The 23,866-nt window shown below is 48.4% G+C and overlaps 1 protein-coding gene across 1 annotated transcript in view; it reads right to left on the reverse strand.

The window, feature by feature from the left end:
* The window catches only part of ERCC2 (ERCC excision repair 2, TFIIH core complex helicase subunit), a 1,037,455-nt gene that overhangs the window by 213,595 nt on the left and 799,994 nt on the right, over positions 1-23,866 (reverse strand). The window contains exon 18 of the mRNA XM_069644679.1: positions 19,074-19,166. Coding sequence (XP_069500780.1) covers positions 19,074-19,166 — 93 coding nt within the window. The remainder of the gene's footprint in view (positions 1-19,073; positions 19,167-23,866) is intronic.

The following is a 23,866-nucleotide window of genomic DNA, read 5'->3' on the forward strand; positions in this document are numbered from 1 at the left end:
TGCAAGCAAAACAATGCATCAAAGGGGGATGTTGGTGAGACATAGGTGCATTCTGACCTATATTTTTATGGGGGCATGTGTTAGGGGTCGTTGCTAGCGGATTACTTATCAGCGGGGCCGATCTATGATTTGCGGCCCTCTAAGTCTTATGATTTTAAACGCAGTGGGGATAGGTGTCAGTGTTACCAAAATATATGACCACTCCTGATTAGGTATATGGGAGCTGAAGTTGAGGTGGTGTGGGGGTAGGGTCTGGGGACCAGATGCGTTCAAAGTGAACAGGGTTCATGGTTTCAGGGGACCGCGACCTGGCAGGAGGGGGTTGGAGATGGCATGAGTCAGTGAGCAGAGACGGATTGTGCACTAGGTTTCGAGCAGGGCCTTCTCTGACATTCTCGTACAAGCACATTTTGTCAGGGCTCGAGACTCGCAACTTGCAAAAATGATTAGCTGATTTGCTTTGAGAACAGGAGACGGGCTGAGCTGACAGGTGTTTGGTGCTTGCTGTGCGAGGAGCTGGGAAAGTGAGCTGTTCAGCAGAGGGACACTAAAAATAAGGCATTTGGAAGTAAGCTAACTAACTGTTTTCATAAAAAAAGTAAATCACTAGAAATTTCGCGTGGGATTGGTGGATGCCAGCAAACTATTAGTTTAAAAAAAATATATTTCAGATGCCACTGTGGTCTGCAAGGCTATTCGCTCACATTGGAAGTGAAGGTCACAGCATTTGAATTTTGCTTGCGAGCTGTGCACACCCACGCATCCTACACAGTATAAAGTTCGATTGTTTTTCGTCCTTGGAAGAAAGGGAGGATTCCGAATGGAATGAATGAAGGCAGGTGTGTAATACCGTGAAATATGATAAGGATCACCATTCCAAAACTGGACAAAGGAACATGTAATTTCATTTTTTGAAAATGTGTTGATCTGAACTGAGTCTCTGCGTTACGCTGAGAGAATGGAAATGCTGAATATTATGTAAGTTTTCAGTCCAGCACCGAAATGCACGTAGTCCACATCTGGGTTCCCCCATGTTCCACCAACGCCAAATTCTAAGCTAATATTCTGTTAAAATGATGTTTATGTGTTCTTACGTCAACTTCCGCATCCCATTGCGAGCTAAACATACCCCATAGCACTAACCTCTCAAGCACATCGTAGACTCCAACTTTCCACAATGTTTTCTCTGTGTTTCCATTGTTTCATGTTTGTGTTCATCCTTCACACAGTGCAGAATGAATGGGTAAATTGATCCATTTTAATAAAGAACGGTCACTGAGACACATTTCTGTTTGTTTTCTACACAGCTACATCCTGCCTTTCTGCGAATGTCATCGATTTCACATACCAATGGATGGCTTCTTTAGCCGGCAGCTGCAGATACACTTAAATGACTGGATCACAATGATGCTGTTTTGGGACGATCGCCCCGGGCCGATATGTCCTTTCGCGGTACCAGCGATAAGGAGCAACCTGACATCATTTACAGTGGCCTAGCGCCAAGCTGATGCCAAAGCCTTGCAATTCATGGATGCATCCAATGCGCTTCTTATACCCAAAAGGAACACCATGTGACTCACGATAAACATTTGTGGAAAGAGAACAAAGAAAGAAATTACCAGTGTGGTTGAATATGGCAATCGCCGGATGTTCTCGGAGCATTTATTGTGAAATAAAAGCACATTATAAATTGCAGAGTATTGCGGTTTCCTTTAAAAATAATGTTTTGTATTCAAAATTGAGACACGCTGTGTTGTGAGAGGATGTGTGTTGATATTCCGGGTTCTGCGTCAACTGACGTCAACACGTAGATGACTGGGTGCGTTTGGCTACGCTACTCAGTAACGTCGTGGAGATAGGCAGAGAATATCGCTAGGAATGGTGATGTCAGCCTCAGGGGCGGGGGATATGATTTAGTGCCCCCAGGGCAGTTCATCTTAGGGCGATGCAGCAACGGATAAGATTAGCACAAGATTGCTACGCCCTGCTGCCTGATTTCACATGTGTAAAAGTGAGGAAAACTACGGTAAGGTGCATAGGAAATGTTTGTACGATCGATCAACGTATGCTTAAAAACACATGCCCGAACTCTCAGGAGAATAATATTTTTGAGCGCACTATTCCTTTAATACTTGGGGAAGGTTTTGAACTAGATCACCTTGAACTGAAGAATGTAAACCTTGAGACTCTTTTTGTTAATGGAACTTTCATATACTTGTGGAGAACTTTCAAATGCTTGGGCAAGGGGAGCTGAAAGAAAGCTGTGAGCTGGAAAAAGCTCAGAACCTTTCGTTGAACACTTTCTTTTCACTTTGATATCCCTACACATTTATTGGTAGGGAAATCCCACCATAGCATAGGGCAAGTTAGGCTTTCAACCATCCTGACATTTAAGTAAATAAATATCTTTCATTTGAATTTTAAGTCTGTGGTCTGTGTCCTTCTTCATGATGCCTTCACAGTTGATAAAATACGGAGGGACATTTTCTAAAATGGAAATCTTTCCTAACACTGCAGATGCCACATCCAGAGTCGAGGAGTGGCACAGCCGAGTCAAGATGGAGTCGACGGCGAGTCACACTTCGCCCCCTGTCAAAAAAGCTTCAGAGCAGCTGATGCTGGAAGAAATATCCATCAGATGAGATGAGAAAATCTGCAGGAGACTGCAATACATTGAAAGGAGCCCTGCTCTGGGTCCTCTTAAAGACTGAAATAGCTGCAAGATACTACTTCACTGTACCAATCTGTAGGCCTATCCGGGCCAAGGACAGAAGACACTCCAAAATAGAGGAAGTGGAGCAAGTAAAAGGGTCCAGATCGCCCTTCCGGCACCAACCGAAAACCTCTGCTACCTGCATGCATAAATGGACTTGGTGATGGGTCTTCTAGCAGATAGGAGTACATCCAGAACGTACTCCGAGAAATCACATTCCCTATAACTCAGCCTTTCAGCAGCAAAGCATGAAGATTCAGCCTGCGGAGTTTCGGTTGCAGGTCCCTCCCCTCGAGAGGGAGAGTAGATCCATCCTCCGCAGAAGACTTCATGGAGGGCAGATGGCCATGTCCAGCAACTCCGGTTACCAGGTTCTCCGGACCCAGTACAGAGCAATAGAGAGCATTGTGGTCACAAACAGGTGGGAGTCTCCTGAGAACCAGTCGAATAACAGGGATTGCCCATAACGCATAGATCAGGTCAAAGCCACTGGAAGTGAAGGGTCTTCCTGGGGAGTAGCCAAGAGGGAGAAAATCCTCTCCAGAACCCCCTTGCAGAGTTCCCACTGGTGGTTGAAGACTGCCTGCTCAGTACATCTGCTAGAGTGTTCTCCTTGCCAGCCAGATGGGCAGCTGTTCTCCACAGCCCAGAAGCACAATCACATTGCTCCTCTGCACAGCAGCAAGCAGCCTACCCCACCCCTCTTGTTGAGGTAATGCGTGGTCACAGTATTGTTTGTCAGGACCAGTGCTGCCTTGCCCTACATAGAAGGAGGAAAGCGACCAGGGCCAGCTTGATCGCTGCAGCTTCAGCAGATTGATGTGCTCCCGGCACTCCGATGAGACCACAGTTCACTCACTGTCAGGTTTTGTAAGTGAATGCTTCAGCCTTTCAGGTGCGCATTCGTGACTAGAGTTACTTGTGGCCAAGGTTGCCTTTCACGGACCACCATTGTAAGTCTCCAGACGGTTTCTGAGACTAAAAGAAGGTCTGAAGTCCTTTTCTGAAACAGACCATTGTGAGCCCAAGAGCCACTGAAGCAACTTCATGTGCAGACGGGCCTCTGGTACTACCAAGATGCATGATGCCCTAAGACCCAACAAGCACAGAGTCTGGAACAGTTATATGAGGTTGGAAAACCTGGATCATCTTGAAGATGTTTGCAACTCTTGTCGTCCTCAGGCGGGAAGCCCCGACCCAGGCTAGTGTCCAATGCCGCCCTGATAAATCGTAGGGACTGGGATGGTGAAACCTGAGACTTCTTGACGTTCAGGTGGAAGCCCAAGATGTGCAATAGGCTGCACATCTGGTACAGGGGCACTAACGCTAGATTTGGTGAGCAGGCTCGGACAAGCCAGTCGTCCAGGTAGTGAACAACATGGATGCCTTCCCTTCTGGGGCGAGCTGCCACAAATGTTAGAAGCTTCATGAAATCCCTGGGTGCAGAAGAGAGGCCGAAAGGGAGGATTTTGAACTGGAAATGACAGTTCCTTACTTTGATTATCAGGTACTTCCTGCGGATAGCCTCATGGAAGTAGGTAGGCATCCTGGGGATTCAGGGAGACTAGCCAGCCGTCCATAGCTGTGAGGATCTGGGCTACAGTGACCACCTTGAACTTATCCTTGCTCAAGTAAAAGTTCAGAAGCTGCAGATCCAGAATGGGTCTCAGACCTCTGTCGTCCATCTGCACCAGAAAGTACAAGTACCAACCCCTGCCTCGTTCCGGGCAGGGTACCATCTCTATGGCCCCTTTTGCAAGAAGCTGTCGTATCTCTTCCAGCAGGAGAGGTTCCAGAGGCAAAGGTTGGTGGTAAGGCAGATGGTCTGGAGGGTGAGAGGCAAAAGGAAGGGAGTATCCCTGCTGGATGACTAGTAAGGTCCAGGTGTTTGAGGTGGATCTTTTTCATTCCACGACAAACGGGGATATTCTGTCCCCCACCAGGGAGGAATGACGGATTTCCGCTTCATAGAGGCTTCGAGACTGGGGTTGCAGAGGGCACTGTGAAGTGGGAAGCACCTCCTCTAGATGCACTGTTTCACCTACCCCTGTAGGGACTGCGTTGTCCTTGCCTGTCCAAGGGAGCTCTACCCCTAAAAACCCTGTTGCTGCTCCACTAGCCCTAGATCCTTAGCAGCTGCCTTACAGGCTTGAAACGTCTGAAGCAATTTGTCGGCCTTGGTCCTGAACAAGTTCATGCTAATGATGGCCAGGTCCAGGAGCTTCTCCTGGACATCAGTAATGATCCCGAACGTCCTCAGTTAAGAAAATCGTCATAGGACGGTGCTGGTGCACATCGTCCTTGTGTCCAGAGCAGACTGCAAGATATGTAGGAAGACGTCCTTGCCGTCCTTAGTAAGGGCCTCAAAGTCATCCCTCATCTCCCTTTCAGGGTTGTGCTGCGCCGCCTCAGCCATGACAGCGCACAGGCCAAAAGAAAACTTGTTCAAGGCACAAGAAGCATTGACGCACTGGAGACCCAGGTTCCAAGAGCCAAACATTTTCCTGCCCCACGCATCCAATCTTTTGCTCTCGTATTCAGGGGCAAAGATGGAAATTAGGTGGTTTTGAGTTTTAACATAGTGGCCTTCACCACTAAAACTCTCCGGGGACCACCGTGGGCAGAGAGAAACATTGAGCCAGAGGGGGACGACCTGTAATTTTTGGCCAGGTTGCAGTCACTGTGAGGACTGATGCCGGTTTGTCCCACAGTTTCATCACAGACCCCTCCATTGCCTGATTAAAAGACAGCAAGGTCTCCTTCTTAGGACCCTCGTACAAGATAATACTGCATCTTAGAGCCTTTGATGTACATTTATAACTTGATGTACATTTGAACCTATGATGAATGTATATATTTGTATCAGAGTTTTGTGCGATAATACTACCTGTTCGATTAATTTTTAAAGTACGTTCAGAAGGTCTGTAATAAATAACTTTGTACTTACTGTCTAAATTGAATCATTGTGTGCATTCATTAAGGGCCCCTGGCCCCACATACAATCCTAAGAATAAGCCTCGACTGCTCTCCATGTTTACCTTGATTGGGTTTTGGCTAACCTCTCAAGAGCTTCCTGTTCACTATAACTAGGGTAGCCTCCTAAAATCTGTCCACAAGGCCAGATTCTAGAAATCCATCAGTTGACAAGAGACTGGGATAAAAAAAACAATGCAAAGCCCCTTCCAACCAGGGCCTTTCTCTCCACCTACGCCTCTCTGAGAGCTTGGTGGATGAGGCTGCGACTGCAACCTGAAAACATGCATGTTTCCTTTTCTGCCTCCAAACAGAGAAAGCAAGAGTTTGGATGAATGGGGGAAGAATATTTTTTGCCTCTGGCATGTCTCCGATGCATGGTCAAATTTTCTTTTGGCCTTTGGTCAGCAGTATCTTGGGTGGCTGAACACTTACAAGATGGATTGGTGAGAGAGGGCTTTGAAGCCCTGGTTCAAGATGGCAAAGATGCACCTTGTCAGATTTTGCAGTCAGGACTGGATACAGCTGTGTGGGAGGGGCGATGGCTAGTGCAGTGGTGCGGAAGCACTCCTGGATGAGGACTACAGGGTGTGCACATGACATGCACGTGAAGCTCCTGCATATGCCTTTGGATGGGCATTACGACTTTGGGGTAAAGGCAGATGACGACTAGTGGTTCCAGCCCTGCAAAGCCCTGCAGTCCTACAGTAACCCGCTAGCAGGTGTAGAAGATTATGACCCTCTGCCGCCTATGGCCACTCTGGAAAAGGTCAAGCACCATCCGGCAAATAATAACCATGCTAGTCCCTTCCACACCCAAGAAAAAGGAGCTACCATAGGTGGAACCTCCGCCTTTGCTGTGCCCTTGCCACTACAGACGGAAAGCTCCTGTGAAGGGTAAGCCGCCTGTGAAGGATACTATTTTCTCAATACAGCTTGAAATGGTGTGGCACCACATCCAACACTTGGGTCTTGAGGGTCGTTCAACTTTCACTCAATGCCCTCTACACCATCCCCCTTTCCAGTCTTCTTTTGCCTCCAGGCCATCTTGTTTTGGAGGAGATTTGTCAGCTTCTAGGAAAGGGCACGATCGAACTATCTGATTCCGTTTACTTTCTGCTTCTGAAGAAGGATGAGGACTTGCGTCCCATCTTGATTCTGAGGCTACTAAACCTGTACCTGAACAAAGACCACATTTAAACCCTTTATCGGCAGGACTGGTTGGTATCACGGGACCTTCAGGATGCCTACTCCCATGTGCCTATTCACATCAAACACAGAAGTACCTGTGATTCAATGATGGACATTGCCAGTTCAAAGTCCTGCTGTTTTGTCCATCTCTGACACTGGGGGTCTTAGCCAAGCTGCTGGAATGGTCATGCCGTGGCCAAGGAGACAAGGCATTCATGTCTTTCCCTACCTGGATGACTGGCTCATCCAAGCTCATTCCCCAGACCAGGTGTCGGCACACGTGTTCCGTATGTGCAGCCTGGTGCAGAGCTTGTGTTTCTCACTGAACTTCAAGAAGTCTCTGGTTTCGCCATTCCAGTCCCTCCGATTAATCAGTGCTTTGTTTACACTCGCCTTAGAGGAGTTTTCCTGCCAGAGGATCAATTGATGAGCATCTTTCAGATGGTCCAAGTCCTCCAACGCCAGGAGCAAGTTCCTGCCTTAGCCTTCCTGTGCTGGTTAAATCTCCTAGCCTCCTGCATTCTGGTGGTACCGGAGGACAGATTGCGTATGGTTTCTTCAGTGGGTCCTCCATTGCGAGTGGCCCAATTTTTATGGGAACATGTCAAGACCTTTTGCAGGTATCGAACAGAGTCATTGGAGACCTCACGTGATGGTCTCTGCGAGACAACCTGTTGAAAGTGGTGTTTCTGTAACACTGGCCTCAGATAATGTTGGGCACTGAGGTGTCCTTGAAAGACTGGGGCACTCACCTTTCGGATCTGATGGTGAGCAGACTGTGGTCTCCCTCGAAGTGTTGGGAACAAATCAACTTGATGGAATTGAGGATGTTCAGGCTGACACTGGTTGTCTTCCTTCCCTCTGTGAAGGGCAAGTGGGTATGGGTCCTGGCGGATAACACAGTAGACTCGCACTACCTCAATAACCGAGGCGGTGTGGGGTGCAAAAAAGCGATGCGACTGTGGTTATGGGTTCTGAAGATGGACATGTCTCTGACTTCAGCTCAGCATGCTGGAACAGAGAATGTCCAGAGGTAACCTTGAGCAGACAGACTTCAGCCTCCCACGAGTGGGAGCTACGCCAGGAAGTTCTGAAGGAGATCTTTCATTGGGAACTCCTCAGATTGACCTCACAAATCTCAGTTGTGCCACTTCCTTCCCCACTTTGGACATCAATAGCTCATACAATCTGGATATCTCATGCCCTCCTTCTGCTATATCATATATCGTTTCTATGGCAGCGTCAGGTCTAGTGTTATTTCCGACCATGTATCTCTGATCCGCCGCACCATTCTGTTATATGTTATATATTGCCCCTCATGTAACCCTGGTTTCCTCCACCAGTGTCCCGAATAGCTTTATCTCTATTTCTTGCCATACGTCTCCCATTGTTACAATTCCCACCGGTTCCCAGTGCCTCCTAATCGACTTCAATAGTTGCCCATCCCCTCCCGTCAATGCGACAAACGGCACTTGTGGAGAACACAGGACTGGGTTCTCCATGACCTGACGAGCTCTGCGCCATATCTTCCATCCCAGGACCAACATCTTTGAGCGCTCTTTCACATCTGATTTGGGCAGCCATATAATTTCTTTCAGAAAGTACGGGGCACACTCTAGTCTCAACAATCTCGATTCTGAGGTCGGGTCTTCTGATAACCATTTGGCCACATATTGTAGTTGACTAGCTAAGTAGTAGATCTCATAGTTTGGCAGTTTTATACCCCCTTTATCGTGCGTGTTCTGCAACTTCCAAAGGGCGATTCTATTCCTAGTCCCGTGCCATAGAAATTCTCTGCATATGCTCTGTAGTTTGATAAAAAATCTCCTCGGTATCAGGTATGGAATGTTCCCAAAACAATCTTGGCAATACCACCATCTTCAGCAGAGCCCCTCTTCCCATCATTGCCAAGGGGAGCTTAGTCCAGAACCTCATACTATTTTCGATGTTCTTTACCACTTTCTCGGTGCTATGCTGGTGTTCTGCCACTACCGTGTGATAAATGTCTATCGCCAGGTATCTGAAGGTTTTTGACTGCCATGGTATTTGCAAGATTTGTAATTTATCTAATGGGACTCCTACATACCTCCCCAATGGGAATATGCATGATTTTCTGGGGTTCATGCGATGCCAGACAGCGATGCAAATCGCTCCATCACTTCCAGGATATATTGGAGGTTTTCTTCAGGTTATCGTAAGTACAGCAGCATGTCGTCTGCATATAGCAAGACCAATTGTGGCTCCCCTTTGATGCTAATCCCCATTACCTCGTACTGCTGCCTCAGGTATATCCCCTGGGGCTCCAGTGCTAAAATATACAGCATCGGAGACCACAGGCATCCTTGCCTAGTACCCCTACTCAGTTGCCACCTTTCCAAAATGATTTGTATGCTCTTTTACCCGGTGAAGTCATCTGAGGTTGTCGGATATGTGCCTGCACGGGACATATCCTGTTTGATCAGGGTGTATCAATTTGTTAATGATCCGTTTCATTCTGTTTGTCAACAGTGCCGTAAGCACTTTGCTATCTTGGTTCAGCATCGATAGCGGTCTAAACAATCTGCAGTCCTTTCCTGGCTTAATGGGTTTGGGGAGTGGAATAATGATTGCTTCTCTCAGGGATTCTGGCAGCCGCCCTGTTTTGAATGCCTCATTTAGCGTTGCTGGCAGCGGGGGAAGCACCTCTTTTCTATACATTTTGTAAAAATCACGGGGAAGTCCGCCAGCCCCCAGGGTCTTACTAGTGGGTAGTTTTACTACCACCTCTTCTAGTTCTTCTAGAGTGATTGGGGCATGTAGGTCCTCTCGCTCCTCCCCGCTTATTCGTGGCATGCCTATGTCCTCCATTGTGTCCATTATCTCCCTGCTGTCGCTTCCTCCTTCATCCCCATGCAATCTTTGGTAGTATTCAAGGAACTCTCGGTTTACACCGTCTTGGGTGTCCACTATTTGCCCATCCTCCCCCGTTACTGCTCTAATTGTGGGTCTGGGGGTCTCGCTTTTGTACAACCATGCCAGCATCCTCCCTGGCTTGTCTCCACCTGCATGTTGGCTCTCTACATACTTTTTATAGTTCAGATTACATAATCTTTCCCAATGTCCTGCACACTCCTGTTGCAGTTGGCTTATAGTTTCAGCATCTTCCTTAATGCTACCTCCCCTACCCAGGACTGTTTCCAGCTTGGTTTCCGCCTTCTGCAGTTCCCTTAATATACCTCCCTGCAGCCCTTTAGACTTGGCTATGGCTATCCCTCTTACCACCACTTTGAAAGCTTCCCATAATGTGCCGGCCGACTCCACTTCCAGTATTGGTCTCAAAGTAACTTATAATTTCTTCTCTCAGGTCCTCCCTGAACATTGTATCTTTCAGTGCTTCAGCCCTAAGTCGCCACATTGGAATCCTGGCCCTTGGAGGTCGGTATTGCCATGTTAGGACCAAAGGCGAGTGGTCCGATAGGACCCTCACCTTGTATTCTGTCTGTACAATTTCCGCCATCACCTCCTGCGTGGCAAACATGTAGTCTAATCTTGTTTACAGATTCTGTGGGGCAGAGTAATGCAAATATTGTCTTTCTTGTGGGTGGTGCACCCTCCATGTATCCTCTATCCTGAAGTCTGTCAACAGAGTCTGCAGGGGCCTGGCAGCAGGGGCGGGCCTATCTTGTTTATCATTTGACCTATCTACCTTCGGTTTAATGTGCAGTTAAAATCACCGCCCCTCCCAGATGCAAGCTCACTTTATTGTATAGGGTCTTGAAGCATATAACTGTGTCCCGATTCGGGGCATATGTATTTATGATGCATATTTCTTTATTTTCCACCAGCCCCCATATTACCACCATCCTCCCATCTTCTTCAACCATGGACTGTATTAACTGAAATGGGACATGTGGTGCTACTCAAGTAATCACCCTTCTGGCATACGCCGAATATGTTGCACCAATGACCGACCCCTTCCACTTCTTCTGGATCACCTCTAATTTTTCTTTTGTGAGGTGAGTCGCCTGTATCAGAGCTATATCTATTTTCTGCCTTCTTAGATACATCATGACCTTGTTCCTTTTTAGGTAGCTATTGAATCCCCTGACATTCCAAGAAATTACCTTAAGGTCCCCCATATTCTGGCCGCGTCCCTCCCCACCCCTTCGTATATCTTCAACCTCTATCTGGAGCGCTGACGCTCGTATATGTAAGCTTGTTCCCCAACTTAAACTGCCCCTACCCATTAACACTGCAACTTCCCCAACTTCCCTCCCTCCCACCTCCCTCCCCAACACCACAACACACTTCCCAACTGCCCTCCCTCCCCCCTGCCCTTCCCGTCCCCAACTGTTCCCCTCCCCTCATCCTTACCCCCATCCCCAACTGGTGCCCAGCTCCATCCCTGGATCTCAGGCTATCCCACATCTAGCACCTTTCTTGGCTACAGCCAATGCTTGGTGCACAGTGGGGGGATTGAATCCTGCTGCCTTCAGTCTTTTCTTCACTGCTACATAGCTAAAGCGCTGTCTCTGCACCAGCATTGTGTAGTCCGGGTACACTGACGGTCGCCGCCGCTCGGGTCATTGTTCCGCCTTTCCGAAGAAATTCCAGGATCTTTTCTCTGTCTCTGTAGTTTAGGATTTTTGCAATGATGGGTCGTGGGGGAGCTCCGGGTGGCGGCCTCCTGGCCAAGGCCCTGTGTGCCTGTTCGATCGTAAACGCTTGAGAGAGATTGCCGGCCCGAATTCCTTGGATCAACATATTTTACAAGTACTCTGTAGGATCAATGCCCTCTTCTCCTTCCGGCAGTCCCACCACGCGGATGTTATTGTGCCATGGCGCCCCCTCTGCCTCCTCCGCTCGGTTTTCCAAACTGCACACTTGTTTAAGTATGTGGAATACCTTGGCGTTGGTGGTGCCCACCTCTGTATTGTTTTTTACCGCGCTCTCGAGGCTGCTTGTGCGTTCCGCTAGCGCCATGACGTCTTGTCTCAGGAGGTTGACATCCACGCCCACAGCGTCGATCTTGAATTCCAGTGCCGCTTTAAGGTCCGCTATCGTGGTGGTCCACGAGTATTTCATTTAGGCGATGGCCTGCAGGATGAATTGGTCTTCCCGAAGCGGTGCCGGCATGTCTTGCGTGCCAGGTTTCACTTGTGCTGCGGTGGTCAGGGATTGCGGTGGTTTAGTGAAGATGTCCATCGTTGGTTGCTTTACTTTGGTCTTGCCACCATTTTGCGCCATTATATCTGTTGCCCCCAGTTGGCTTCTTGCCGCGCAGAGTCGTATGTCCTTACTACTGTGCTTTTTCTCTGTATGGCCACAGTCGTCCTGCTGTCTGTAATAGTGTTTCCGGCTGGGCAGTTGCTTGGGTGTTGCTTGTTCTATTCCCCCTCTAGGGTGAGGGGGGCTTTTGTCTCAGTGTTCCAATTCTCCTTTGTACTGGCCCATTGGTCTGTGCTGCCTTTTTGAGGAGGGGGGGGGGGCAGCAAGAGTTTGCTGCTGTCTGTCAGCTGGTTGCATCAATTTGTTGCATAGCCTCTCGGACGCCTCTCCAGTGCGCATTCGGTGGCCCGCAGTGTATTACTTCAGCGTTATTTGTTCCCAGATAGCTGCTCCGTAGGGCCTCTAGAACGATTTTGTGCCTGGTTATTCATCTGGCAGTCCCCTGTATGGTTCACATGACTCCAGTCCAGCATTGGACATTGTCCCCCGGGTCTTGTTTTTGCCTCTTGCTGCTTTTGTCCAGGCCCTGTGCCTGGCCTCTGTGATACTGCCCTGTTCTGCCCACCCGGACCCACTATGGCTCAGGTTCTAAGGGGGGAACCTTCCGTTATGGCTCTCTTCCTTTCTCCGTGTTGACTGCCTCTGAGCGTCATTGGCCATGTACTGCCCTTTCTGGGCTCTCAGCCTCTCCTGTTGCTTACGGGTCCTGGGGCTGGCCGGCGCCGCCCAGTTTCGGGTCTCACAATGTTCAGGTCTCCAGTGGGTTTCTCACTGTGGCTTCTTGCCGTGCGCTGGATCTGTGGTTATTTCAGGGGCCGCAATGCTCCGGTGCCCCTTGTTTCACTTCTGTGTTCAGCTGTGCACAGGGCTTTCCGTTTGCTTATCCTGCTCCGTGTCTTCAGGGCTGCGCTCCGTCATATTCTTCTGCTATCCAGAGCACCTGTTTTGCTGTTGTGTCTGTGACCACGGTGTGGCCCTTACACATCTGTGTTGCTCTTCCTTTAACAGCTCTATACTCTGTTTGCGCTGTCCCTTCTGCTTTTCCTGCCCAGTCCTGGGAGTGCACTGGCACCAAGACAGGCAGCATCTCCAGTGCCTACTAGCGCAGCCCTTGCGAGCCGGGGCCAATCTTGTTGTGATGCTGTTTACCAGGCTGCTTCCAAGCCTTTCCTGGGTATTCTGTGCAGTTCGTTAAATTTCATGTATTTCTGCAGTGCCTCCCTTCATGTTGCCACCGATCGTGTGTCAGACCATCTTATCTGATATATCCTTACAGTGCCCTGATGTGTTGCTGGGGCTGTTTACTATGGCCACCCATCAGCTCTGAGTTGAGCCTTTGTCTTCGTAGATGGTTGACGCCATCTTGGATTTCAGTGCCATCCGAAATCGGTAGCGCAACGATTCTCTTTTCATGCGCAGATATAATTAGGTCTGCCGTCTTTTGTGTGCCTCGCATGTTCGTTTTCACCCAATCCGCTCCTCATTTTGTGCCGATTTCCTGGCGCGTCGCTTGCTGCTATTTCGAGTGCACCGCCCGGTGCGTTGCTGATACAATATATCTCCTTTCAACACAATGTATCTAGGCACCGCGCTCATCCGCTCTGCCACAGCTCCTGTTTCCCTTCGGAGACTTTGCGCAGCTATCATCCGTGTCCTCAATGTTTCTGCAGTGGTCACGTAGGGCTCCTTTTCGTTTCTCCCTGCTATCATGCAGCTTCCTTGGTGTGCTGCATGCACCGCAGCTGCCGTGTGTGTCTTACACTGCCCGTTTCTTCCTCCTTGCACAGCGCGCCCCGCTCATATATAAATCTGTTTGTGTGTGGGCCTGAGGTGCTTCGTGTCATGTTGCAATCAGTTGGCCGTGTCTTCCGTAATCGCTACCAGTCTGCTGCGGACCCTGTGCCTGGTGCCACAATGTATCACTGCTGGGCCGTGTGCTTTGCTACTTCTGCATCCTTTTGCCCACACATTATAGCGTTTCCTTATATTCGCTTCGTCCTTCAATCCAAGTCCAGTGCGTCTGGGCTGCTTTCTCTGCAAGTCGGGGCGCCATTTCAAATTGGCTGCGTTATTGCAGTCAGCCTTTGTTTCTCCATCAAGCAGGCGCCATTTCGGTTATTCGTCCGTGTTCTCCAGCAATCGTCTCGGTCACCACATTACTGTATACAGGGTTTGCTCATCTCATGATTGTAGCGCAGCATGCACCATCTGTTTGTCTTGCAACAGCTCCAGTTCTACTCGTTTCTGCATGCATTACATGCCTATATTCTGTCGGATCAATGTCGGATCTCGGGAGCCCTTGGAATATGCGATTTAGCTCGTGGCCTTGTAGCCACGCCCCTCCAGCCTGTACTACACAGTTAAAAGTGGTAGCAGTAGCAGAGCAGCTAGAGTTATCTCAAGAGTAAGTGAGCAGTATCAAATAGTTAAACAAAACACAGCAATTACTATGATTCAGGAAAACACTGACTCAAGGTTTCCAAGTAAAAGAATATATATTTATTTACTCAACAGTTGTATAACATTTCACTATTATTAGTTGTTAGGGAGAATTCTCTGTTTAGGCTGAATTTCCTAACCTAGTGAGTCCCCCAGCAGCTTTGCTGGATTTTTGGGGTTTATTTTTTTCTCCTGCCAAGAGAGACTCTTTTACCCTCAATCTTGGGCATGATTTGAGGGTGTTTCTTTGATTCTAGATGTGTTTTATGGGCTACGGGGTCTTTTACTCCATAGGGCTTCATGTGTTTTTGTGATGTGTGTTACACAGCACCCTCAGTGCAGTAACACAGGGGTGTCATAGTGACCCCCCAGTATAGACTCCATACCCTGGGACTGACTACTGTCTCCCAGGGCATGTAAAGTCACCATTGACTTTACTAGTCTCAAATTCTGAACAGAACCAGTACCAACCATCATATTGTGGACATACTGGCCGGGGCAATTCGATTGCCCCGGGGTCTGTTAGTCGTGGGGGCACGTCTCCGTCCCCCCTGATCGAGTTTTGGCTGGTGGCAGTGGATACTACTTTTTATATTTGACCGCGAATATATCCCTATGGGATTTCCCATTTTTCGAGGCTACCAACTTTAATTATTTAATTCCTATAGCCTCGAACATACCGCCGGTTTATTTATTTAATATTAATTCTCCGGTTGGTATTTTTTTGCCAGAACTCGGTTCAAAAATGGCGTTTGTGTTCTCTTCTGTGACTCCAACCCAAGTCGAGCCCTTTGTTCCACTTTTTGGTGGGCTTCTCCACAGAAGCCTCCAAAAGTGGTGCCACTCTGTCTGGGTACCACAGGGGGTGCGGGAGGGGGTTTAGGCACCCTGGACTGAGTTGCCTAGGCAACTCAAGTCGCACTCCGTCCTGATTGGCCCAAGTGGTGAGCCAGCCGGCTCACCACTTAGCATGTTTGAGTGACAGCTAGGCTGAGTGAATGGGGGTTTTCTGCATAAAAGCAGGGCTTTGGGGACTGGAACTTCAGAAGTCGCCACAGGACCTAAGAATCCGACGAGGGAGAAGCTGAGCCGACCTGCTAGGACGACACCACCGGTGGAGCCCTGCTGTACCGTCTCACCACTTTTCCCAACGACAGAGGAGATCTCCAGCCCGGAGTCTCTTCTTCCTTCGACTGGTGGGGATAACCAGTCTGCTTCCTTTTTCGCTTCCTGGAGCATCTCGTGGCCGCCTTGCCTGTGCCAAGCACCCCGGCAACCGGGATACCACGTTTTACCACTACCGCGAATCAAAGGGTAGTACCTTTAACCGGAAAACTCTGCGGCTGGTATCTTCCCTGGCAGTGCAACGACCTTCATCTTTCCTCCACGTCGAGATCTTCTCTTCCTCTGGACGACGCCGCGACTTGCACCCGCTGCCAGGAACAACTGCCCCCGCTGGAGGATCCTTTCCACCCAAGGTACCGTGTTCCGCCTGGCTTCCCTTGCAACCGACTGTATGGGGTAGATTTAGCCCCCGGCTTCCGAACCTGGGTTAGCCTGGGACACCCTGGCTAAACTTTTCTGAGCCTAACTAAAACCTCTCTGAACTCCCTGCAAGACTTTTTAAGCCTGTTGTCATTGTGTGATCTTGGGTACATTTGTGCCCTGCTCTCTCCATGAGTGGGCCCGGCCTATGGACTTTGGCTCACAAGTAACTTTTGACTTTCCTGCCTTGCCTAAGAGTTCCTAAGTATTAGTGTGGTGTAATTTCCTACATTCTGCCTTTTTCCCTCCCTTTTTCGTTAACTTATTGGAGTGCAATCTATAGTTAAGCGCTCACCTCTGTTTGGAAACAAGTGGTGTTAACTAAGATTTGTCAGATAAGGAATAAGGGATGTATATATAATAATAGTAACTGTGTTTAGAGTGATTTACAATAATAGTGCTGGAGTGTTTCAATAAGTGTGTTTTAAATAAATAATTATATACCTTGATACCAAAGCTCTGGTCGGTGTTTGCTTGTGCTATTGTGTCTGAGTGCCTATTGTGTATACTTTACATACTGCCTAACTCTTCTTGAGGGAAGTCTGACTGCTCAGCCACAGCTACCAGGTAAATCTGGGTGGTACAGACTGCTACCAAGTGGGTTTACTGCCAACACCTGTAGTCCTAAATCTTTTGCAGTGGTGCCCAAGGGAACTGCACAGGTTCCTGCCTAACATAAGCAAGTTAAAAATAGCAATCATAAATACACCACACCACTTCCCTTAAATTCCAGACAAGTTAAGCTCACAAAATGAAGTGGGAGCAAAATGGCACTCCAGCAATTTAAAAGGGAGGGAAAGTCAAAGTTATTAGAAATAAAATCAAACCAACAGGTAAGCACTCAAGCCAATTGAACAAGAGGAACTTCAGTGAGGAGATCAGCTAGAAAAGGCTTAAGGCCAAAGTCAATGGGTCAAAAGTCTTTTGCTCAAGACCACACAGTTCAGGGTAGGTCGCAGTAAAGTTCATGGCACAGATTCCGGACGAGGTTAGTTGATAGAAAAGTTAGTTCAAAGAGAAGAGAAGGACAAACCCTCGGATTGGAGAAAGATTTCAAACACTTTCACTGCGGTTGAAAGAAACGGACAACCGGATTTGCACAATACCTTAAAACGGAGCGGGTGCTGTAGCTGAGGCGGATGTTCCTGGCGGTTCCTGCAGGGTCACGGTTCCTGAAGCAACTGCCGGACTGACACATAGTAGGGAGATTGGAGGGTCCTGCGCCACCCAGGGAAGAAGGCAGCAGCAGAGCAAAACAACGAATAAAAGGTGCACTCCTTAAAACCCAAGCAGGGTCCGACCTTCCTGGCTATCCGGATCACTGTAGCTCTGTACAGCGAATTCGACCAGAGGAGGGGTCCTGGCTTGCAGTTTGGGCGAACTGGCTGGTCCCACCAGCTCAAGGGAAGAAGTTTCCTGGAGGATCTTCTCTGTCGTCGGATTCTGAAGAATCTGACCTGCAGCAGGGCTTCACCAGGCTGTTCAGTCGTTGTAGGGGTCCTCTTCTTCCAGTTCCTTGTTGGTTCTTTCGTTCCAGTGACAACTCTGCCTTTCCAGTCCCAGAGACCTGCTTTTTATGCAGTTTTCCCCCATCCATACAGCCTGGCTGCAATCACACAACAGGGTGGCTGTCCTGGCAAGGACAGTCCCCTCAGCCAATCAAACAGGAGTGCGACTTGGGTTACCAAGGGAACCCATGGCAGGAGCCCGAAGACCCCCTCCCTCACATCCTGCCTACCTAGACTTTCTGGCGCCTTAAGCTGGGCTTCTGTGCAGAAGCCCGCGAAAAGACAGCAAACAAAGGAATCATCCCCGGTTTGGCGCGCAGAGAAAAACACGAGAAAGACTTTAACAAAAAGAAATGGTGACTAAACCCAGCCGGAGCAAAAATAAAATGTATTTGGTCAAGCGGGTTTATGTTCGAGGCTAATATAGCCTCAAACATTACCACGTTTATATAAGGTAATCGCGGTAGACAAGTTAGGGTATATACCACTGCCACCAGCCACGTGTAAAGGGAGCGAAATAAGGCTCCAAGGGACACAGACAAAAAGGGATAGGAATTAACCCTTTCCAGTACTCCATGTAAGATGGGGTGTACTGGGTCTGTAGTTTAAAGTGACTAAAGTAAAGTTAATGGCAACTTTACCTTTTCTGGGGGACAGTAGTCAGCCCCAGAAAAATGGAGTCAGTGAGAAGTCTAAAAGACATGGCTGTGTCACTGCACTGAAGGTGCTGTGTAACACACATGATAAATGGGGTAGGTGAGGCTCCAGTGCGCAAGATCACACAAAAAGTGAAAACACACACACACAGCAAAACACATGTAAGAGTGGGAAAAAGGCTCACACTCTTACCAGGTGAAAAAAATAAATCCTAGAAAATCCAGCAAAGCTGCTGAGGGACTCATTAGGTAAGGGAAATAAGCCATTTATGAGAATTCTCCCCAACACTGATCACTTCAGCAGAGCGGCCCTCCAGCGTTTTCTGTTTTAGACGCTCTCCTCACTCCTACAGATCCATGTACTGCTATGGGAGTCCATCATAGAAGCGGAATCCGTGGTAGGAAAGAATCCATTAGAAGAACAAATTAGTCACCTCTTAGTAATGTTCTTTCTTATGGATGATGTTCCCACAGATTCCTCATCTCCCTCCCAACCTGCCCTTCTTGGCAGGTGCTACGGGAAAAGATTGAAACTCATACTAGGTTAAATACTTCACTTCCTTGGTTTACCTATGGTAGCAGTGACTGAAGAATTAAGATGCCGGCTCTGTAGAAGCGGTATAATTAGGCGGCATCACCGACAGATGAGCACACGGAAAGCATACTCATCTAGACGTCTATTTTTTAACTGAGCATTCTTAATAGTTACATTTACGCTATTATCCAGCATCAGAGGCACCACAGAGTTAATCTAGTTTTACTTATTCTGGCACACTCCTAGCCACAACTTGTTGCATTCCAACAATAATGATTCCTGTTATTTCAGCCAAAACCACTCACCTCCTGATATTTTTCCAGAGCCATGCTGGTCTCAGCACCGTCCTGAGTCTCGATGAAGATCAATTTGTTCTTCTGGATATTTTCCAAGATACCCTGAATGAGAGCGAGAAGGGTGATTAGGCAGGCAGACCCAACGGCTTACGTCTCCCTTCTATCAGCCCCTCTCCTCTGATATTCCTAGCAAGAAATACCCACTTTAAAAAAAGACTCACACACATGCGCCAATCATTAGCACCCAAATGACCTTAATAAATGGTGTAAAATTCAGTACTTGATGAGGTATGGACGGATCTTGCCTATGAAAAAGTTATACACAAAAGGTTAATGGCCTGTCTTGAAAATGTGTGGGATATGAGCAGAGATACGCTCAATCAGAATGCCCAAACTCTGCAAGAACTTGCTCTAGCCCGTATACTGCATGTTGAAACTCCTACATTTTCATCTTTGGTATGGGACATGGTGGGCAGATTTGCTTATTAAATGCATGTAAATGTAAATCATAATTCCCCCTCCCCCCAATTACTACTCAAATGAGGGAACAACTTCAGAAAAAAAGTTGTGTCAGAATAGGCATTTTTTGGGGGAGAAGAAAAAAAATACTTTCCCTAGAGATTAAACATTGTGTATACTTGAAATTTGGGGTTTAAGGAACCTCAGGGGGTGGAATGAAATCCCAATTTGAGTATAAAGCAACACGCATGGCATAGAATCAGCCTTACCCCAACACAATATGAAAACTAGCAGAGGCGTAAGCACTGGTGGGGGAGGGGGAAGTGTCTCTTTACTGCACCCTGGTCCCCTCTCTTGTGATCTAACCCACAGTACCCCTTAGCACCAGCTAAAGTTGCTGATCTTTTCTGATTACATAACATCAATCATTTCGTTAAGTGGAGTTTCTATTTCTTTAACAAAATGCCTCATAAGTGGAACATTCTGGTAAATACAGAGGCTTTTTTTCCAGTAGGATTTTTCCTACATTCAGACTGTGCTGAGCATGTAGTAAGGATAGGAACACGGAAAAAGGACACATTACTCACCAGTAATGTTCTTTCTATGGGTTCTTCTCCCACAGATTCCTCATCTTGATATATTCATTCCTCATCAGCAGCTCAAAATTATTTTTTCAGCAGATGGCACAGTGCCGCTCGACATCGTCTTTGACGACTCCCTCGTATTTGACCGCGCCAGTCCTTGAAAACAGACTTCACATCGTCGCTTTATTAAAGGAATGTGCTGTGCCACCTTACCTCAGTTCCCCACCTTTATCCCCCCCTGGGCTCAGTCTGCGAGAGGGAACATACATTAAGGTGAAGGACAATCAAAACTAATCAACAAAAGTAAAAAACTTGCCATTTGCTTACCTCTTCTTTTTAAGAATAAAGCCAGCAGAAAGTAGACAACTTGGGAACCAATGGCTGGTGTATCCGTGCAGCAATTTCTTCCTCATGTCATTGGCACATACAAGTGTGACAACAGACTGCAATTGAGACCCATGAACTTCCAAGCGGGTTAGGCTGGGAGGGCGATGAGAAATCTGTGGGAGAAGAATCAACAAGAACGCAATGGAGAGTTGGTCATCCTTCCTGAAAGAGCCTGTTCTGGCCAGGTAAATACTCAGCACCCTCTTGCAATCCAATCTGTGGAGTCTCTCCTCATCCTTAGACGGATGGGGTGCCGGGTAAAAAGCTGGAAAGTCTATACTCTGGCCTAGTGGAATTCTGAAACCACCTTCTGTAAAAGTTTAGGGCAAACTTTCAGGGTTACATTCGCCTTGAAAAACCTCAGGAAAGGGTATTACAAGAGTGCTTGCAATTCACTGACTCTCCTTGCAGACGTGATCGCCACCAAAAAAGCGGTCTTCAAAGCGAGGAGTCTGATGCACATAAAATGTTAAGGTTCAAACGCAGTTCGCCATAAGAAAGGTGAGAACCAAGTTCAAATCCCAATCAGGGACCACAAAAGGCGAAGGATGAAAAGATTTAAGCAGGCGCTCCAGTACAACGACTCGTGGGAGACGGAGCTCTGGCTGCTCGCGCTTTGAAACACTTGTGTATGAGCGCGATAGAAATAAAATATCAATCAATCAGAGCATCCGCCAACCCAATCTCCACCCACGCCAGATGAGCAGTGGAGGCTGAAAAGTTGTTCTCCAGCATCCATACCCATCGTTGCATGGTCTCCCTGCACAGAGACAGTGATCTCACGCCTCCCTGCTTGTTGAGGTAGTGCATGGTCACCAAGTTGTCCATCAGGACTAGGACATGTTTCCCCTGGAGGGAAGGTGTAAATGCTGTCAGCAACAGTCTGACTGCCTGCAATTCCAGCAAGTTGATGTGGCAACCGTTCTCCTTCTGGACCAGTGGCGGCTAACGTGGAGGGACCCGCAATGAGGTCCCCAGCCCTTCAAGGAGACGTTAGTGACCACCTCAGCCTCCAACCAGAAGGGCTAGAGGCCTAGAACGGCTCTCTCGCCATCACTGAACTTGACAACTTAAGCACATCCGACATCTCACCAGAGTACTCCGACCATTGGCTCCTGAGAAGCCATTGCAGGGATCTCATCAGGAGCTTTGCCTCTGGCACAAGGAAGATATAGGATGTCATGAGGCGCAATAGGTGCATGAAAGTAGATGCTGGGAGAATGCTGGAATTCAGGGGAAAAAAAGACTCCCCATTCGTGCATTTTGGCAACTCTACTCGGGAGGAAAAGTCTTCCCTTCCCGAGTGTGCAGGGCCTCACTGATCAACTAAAGTTTCTGTGCCAGTGAAACCTGTGAATTCTGTAAATTCAGAGAGAAGCCCAGACTGTGTCCTCCAAATGCCTCGAAAAAGGCTTGTAGGATCAACCCGGATCAACCAGCCATCCATGTATGGGAATATGAAGACACCAGATCTCCCAAGGTGGGCCGCCATAACTGCCATCAGCTTGGCAAACACCCTAGGTGCGGGGGTCAGGCCAAAAGGGATCCCCTTGAACTGATAATGGTGTCCCCAATGAGGAACCTCAGGAATTGTCTGTGCTTCCTGTGGATAGGCACGTCAAAATAAGCATCCTGAAGGTCCAGCGACACCAACCAATCCTGGCCCTGCAGAGCCTGCAGAATCTCCCTCAACACCACCATCCTGAATTTGTCCTCCCTCAGGAACTTGTTCAAGGCCCTGAGGCACAGGATGGGATGGAGTCCTACCCCTCAAATCTTCTCCACCTGCACACGTACAAAGATCTACTGGAAGGTCTGCATGCAGCAAGTACCTCCTCTGAGATGTCCCAGTCATCATACCTCATCCTCTCAAGAGCCACTCATGTAGGTTGAGGGAATCCGGGGTCGGGTGAAGCACTCGAACCTCCGACTGTGTTAGGAGATCCGGACACCGAGGCAACCAGTGAGGTGGACAGATGGTGCGATCTAGGAGATCGGAGTACCATGCTCTCCTCGCCGAATCCGGGCCGATCAAGATCATGTTAGCTCAAAATCTCTAAAACCTCCTGAGAACCCAATGGAGGACGGGAATCGGGGGAAGGCATAGTGGAGAGGGTAGATCCAATCCAGCAGAAACGTGTCCCCAGGTCACTGTTCGCGGGTAATTCCCTCAAGCAAAACTGTTCGCACTTCCTGTTGGACTCCGTGGCGAATAGATCCACTGTTGGGGTACCCCAGAGAGCAAAGACCTCCTTGAGGATCTTCCTGGCACACTTCCACTTGTGTGAGACCGTGCTCAGAGCATCCGCCAAGGTGTTCTCTGCCCAGCCAGGTGAACTGCAGAGACCGAGATTTGGTTCTCTCGCAACCAGAACCACAGCTGAATTACCTCTGTGCAGAGTGGACGGGAGTGTACACCACCGTGCTTGTTGAGATGGAGCTTGGTTACTGTGTTGTCCGGCAGGACAAGGACATGTTTCCCTCTTGAGAGACAGGGCAAAAACCTTCAGGGCTAACCCGATGGCCCGCAATTCCAGCTTATTGATGTGCCCATGGGCTTCCGATGGAGACCAGAGGCCACTCACTTGCAAATCCTCACAATGGGGGTGCCCCAAACATTCAGGTACACATAGGTGAGCACTCGGGCCTGGGGCCCTGGGGCCAAAGAGGCCAGAAGGGTTCCCCCGCCAATAGATTACTGCATGTGTTTCACCAGCTGATTTTTCTGAATATGTGGCTGGACACTAAAAGACTATTTGTGAGCGTTCCCAGATACTGAGACCACTGGTCCCTCAGGAGCCACTGGAGGGATCCCATAGGGAGCCAGGCCTCTGGCACTAGAAAAATACAGGAGGCCATGAGACCCAGAAAGCAGAGGAAGGAAGTCGCTGGAAGTGTGGCATGGTTCTGAAAAAACTGTGCCATCTGAGCTACGTTGCTGACTCTCTCTTCGGGAGCAAAAGCCTTCCCTAAACCTGGTGTCTAGGACTGCTCTGGTGAACTGAAGCCATTGTACTGGTGTCAAATGGGACTTCTTCAAGTTGAGGGAGTGTTAGGAAAGATTGCCTAATTGTATGTAATTTTCCCCTTCATGTGTCAACCCCCAAACATTTTGCTGCTGTTTAGACACCATAGACTGACTTTGCCAGAGAAGCATAGCCTTCAGCTGCACTCTTCTGGGCTTTCGCTCACTTTTTATGGGGAAGCTGACTGTTAGGGAGAATTCTCATTTATGGCTAATTTCCCTTACCTAGTGAGTCCCTCCGCGGCTTTGCTGGATCTCAGGGGTTATTTTTTCCACCTGGTAAGAGTGTGGGTCTTTTTCCCACTCTTACAGGGTATCTTTTTTGAGTGTGTTGTACTTTTAGTGCT

This window comes from Ambystoma mexicanum, chromosome 2p (genome assembly GCF_040938575.1).
Source record: "Ambystoma mexicanum isolate Mex_15411 chromosome 2p, UKY_AmexF1_1, whole genome shotgun sequence".
Taxonomy (NCBI): Eukaryota; Metazoa; Chordata; class Amphibia; order Caudata; family Ambystomatidae; genus Ambystoma; species Ambystoma mexicanum.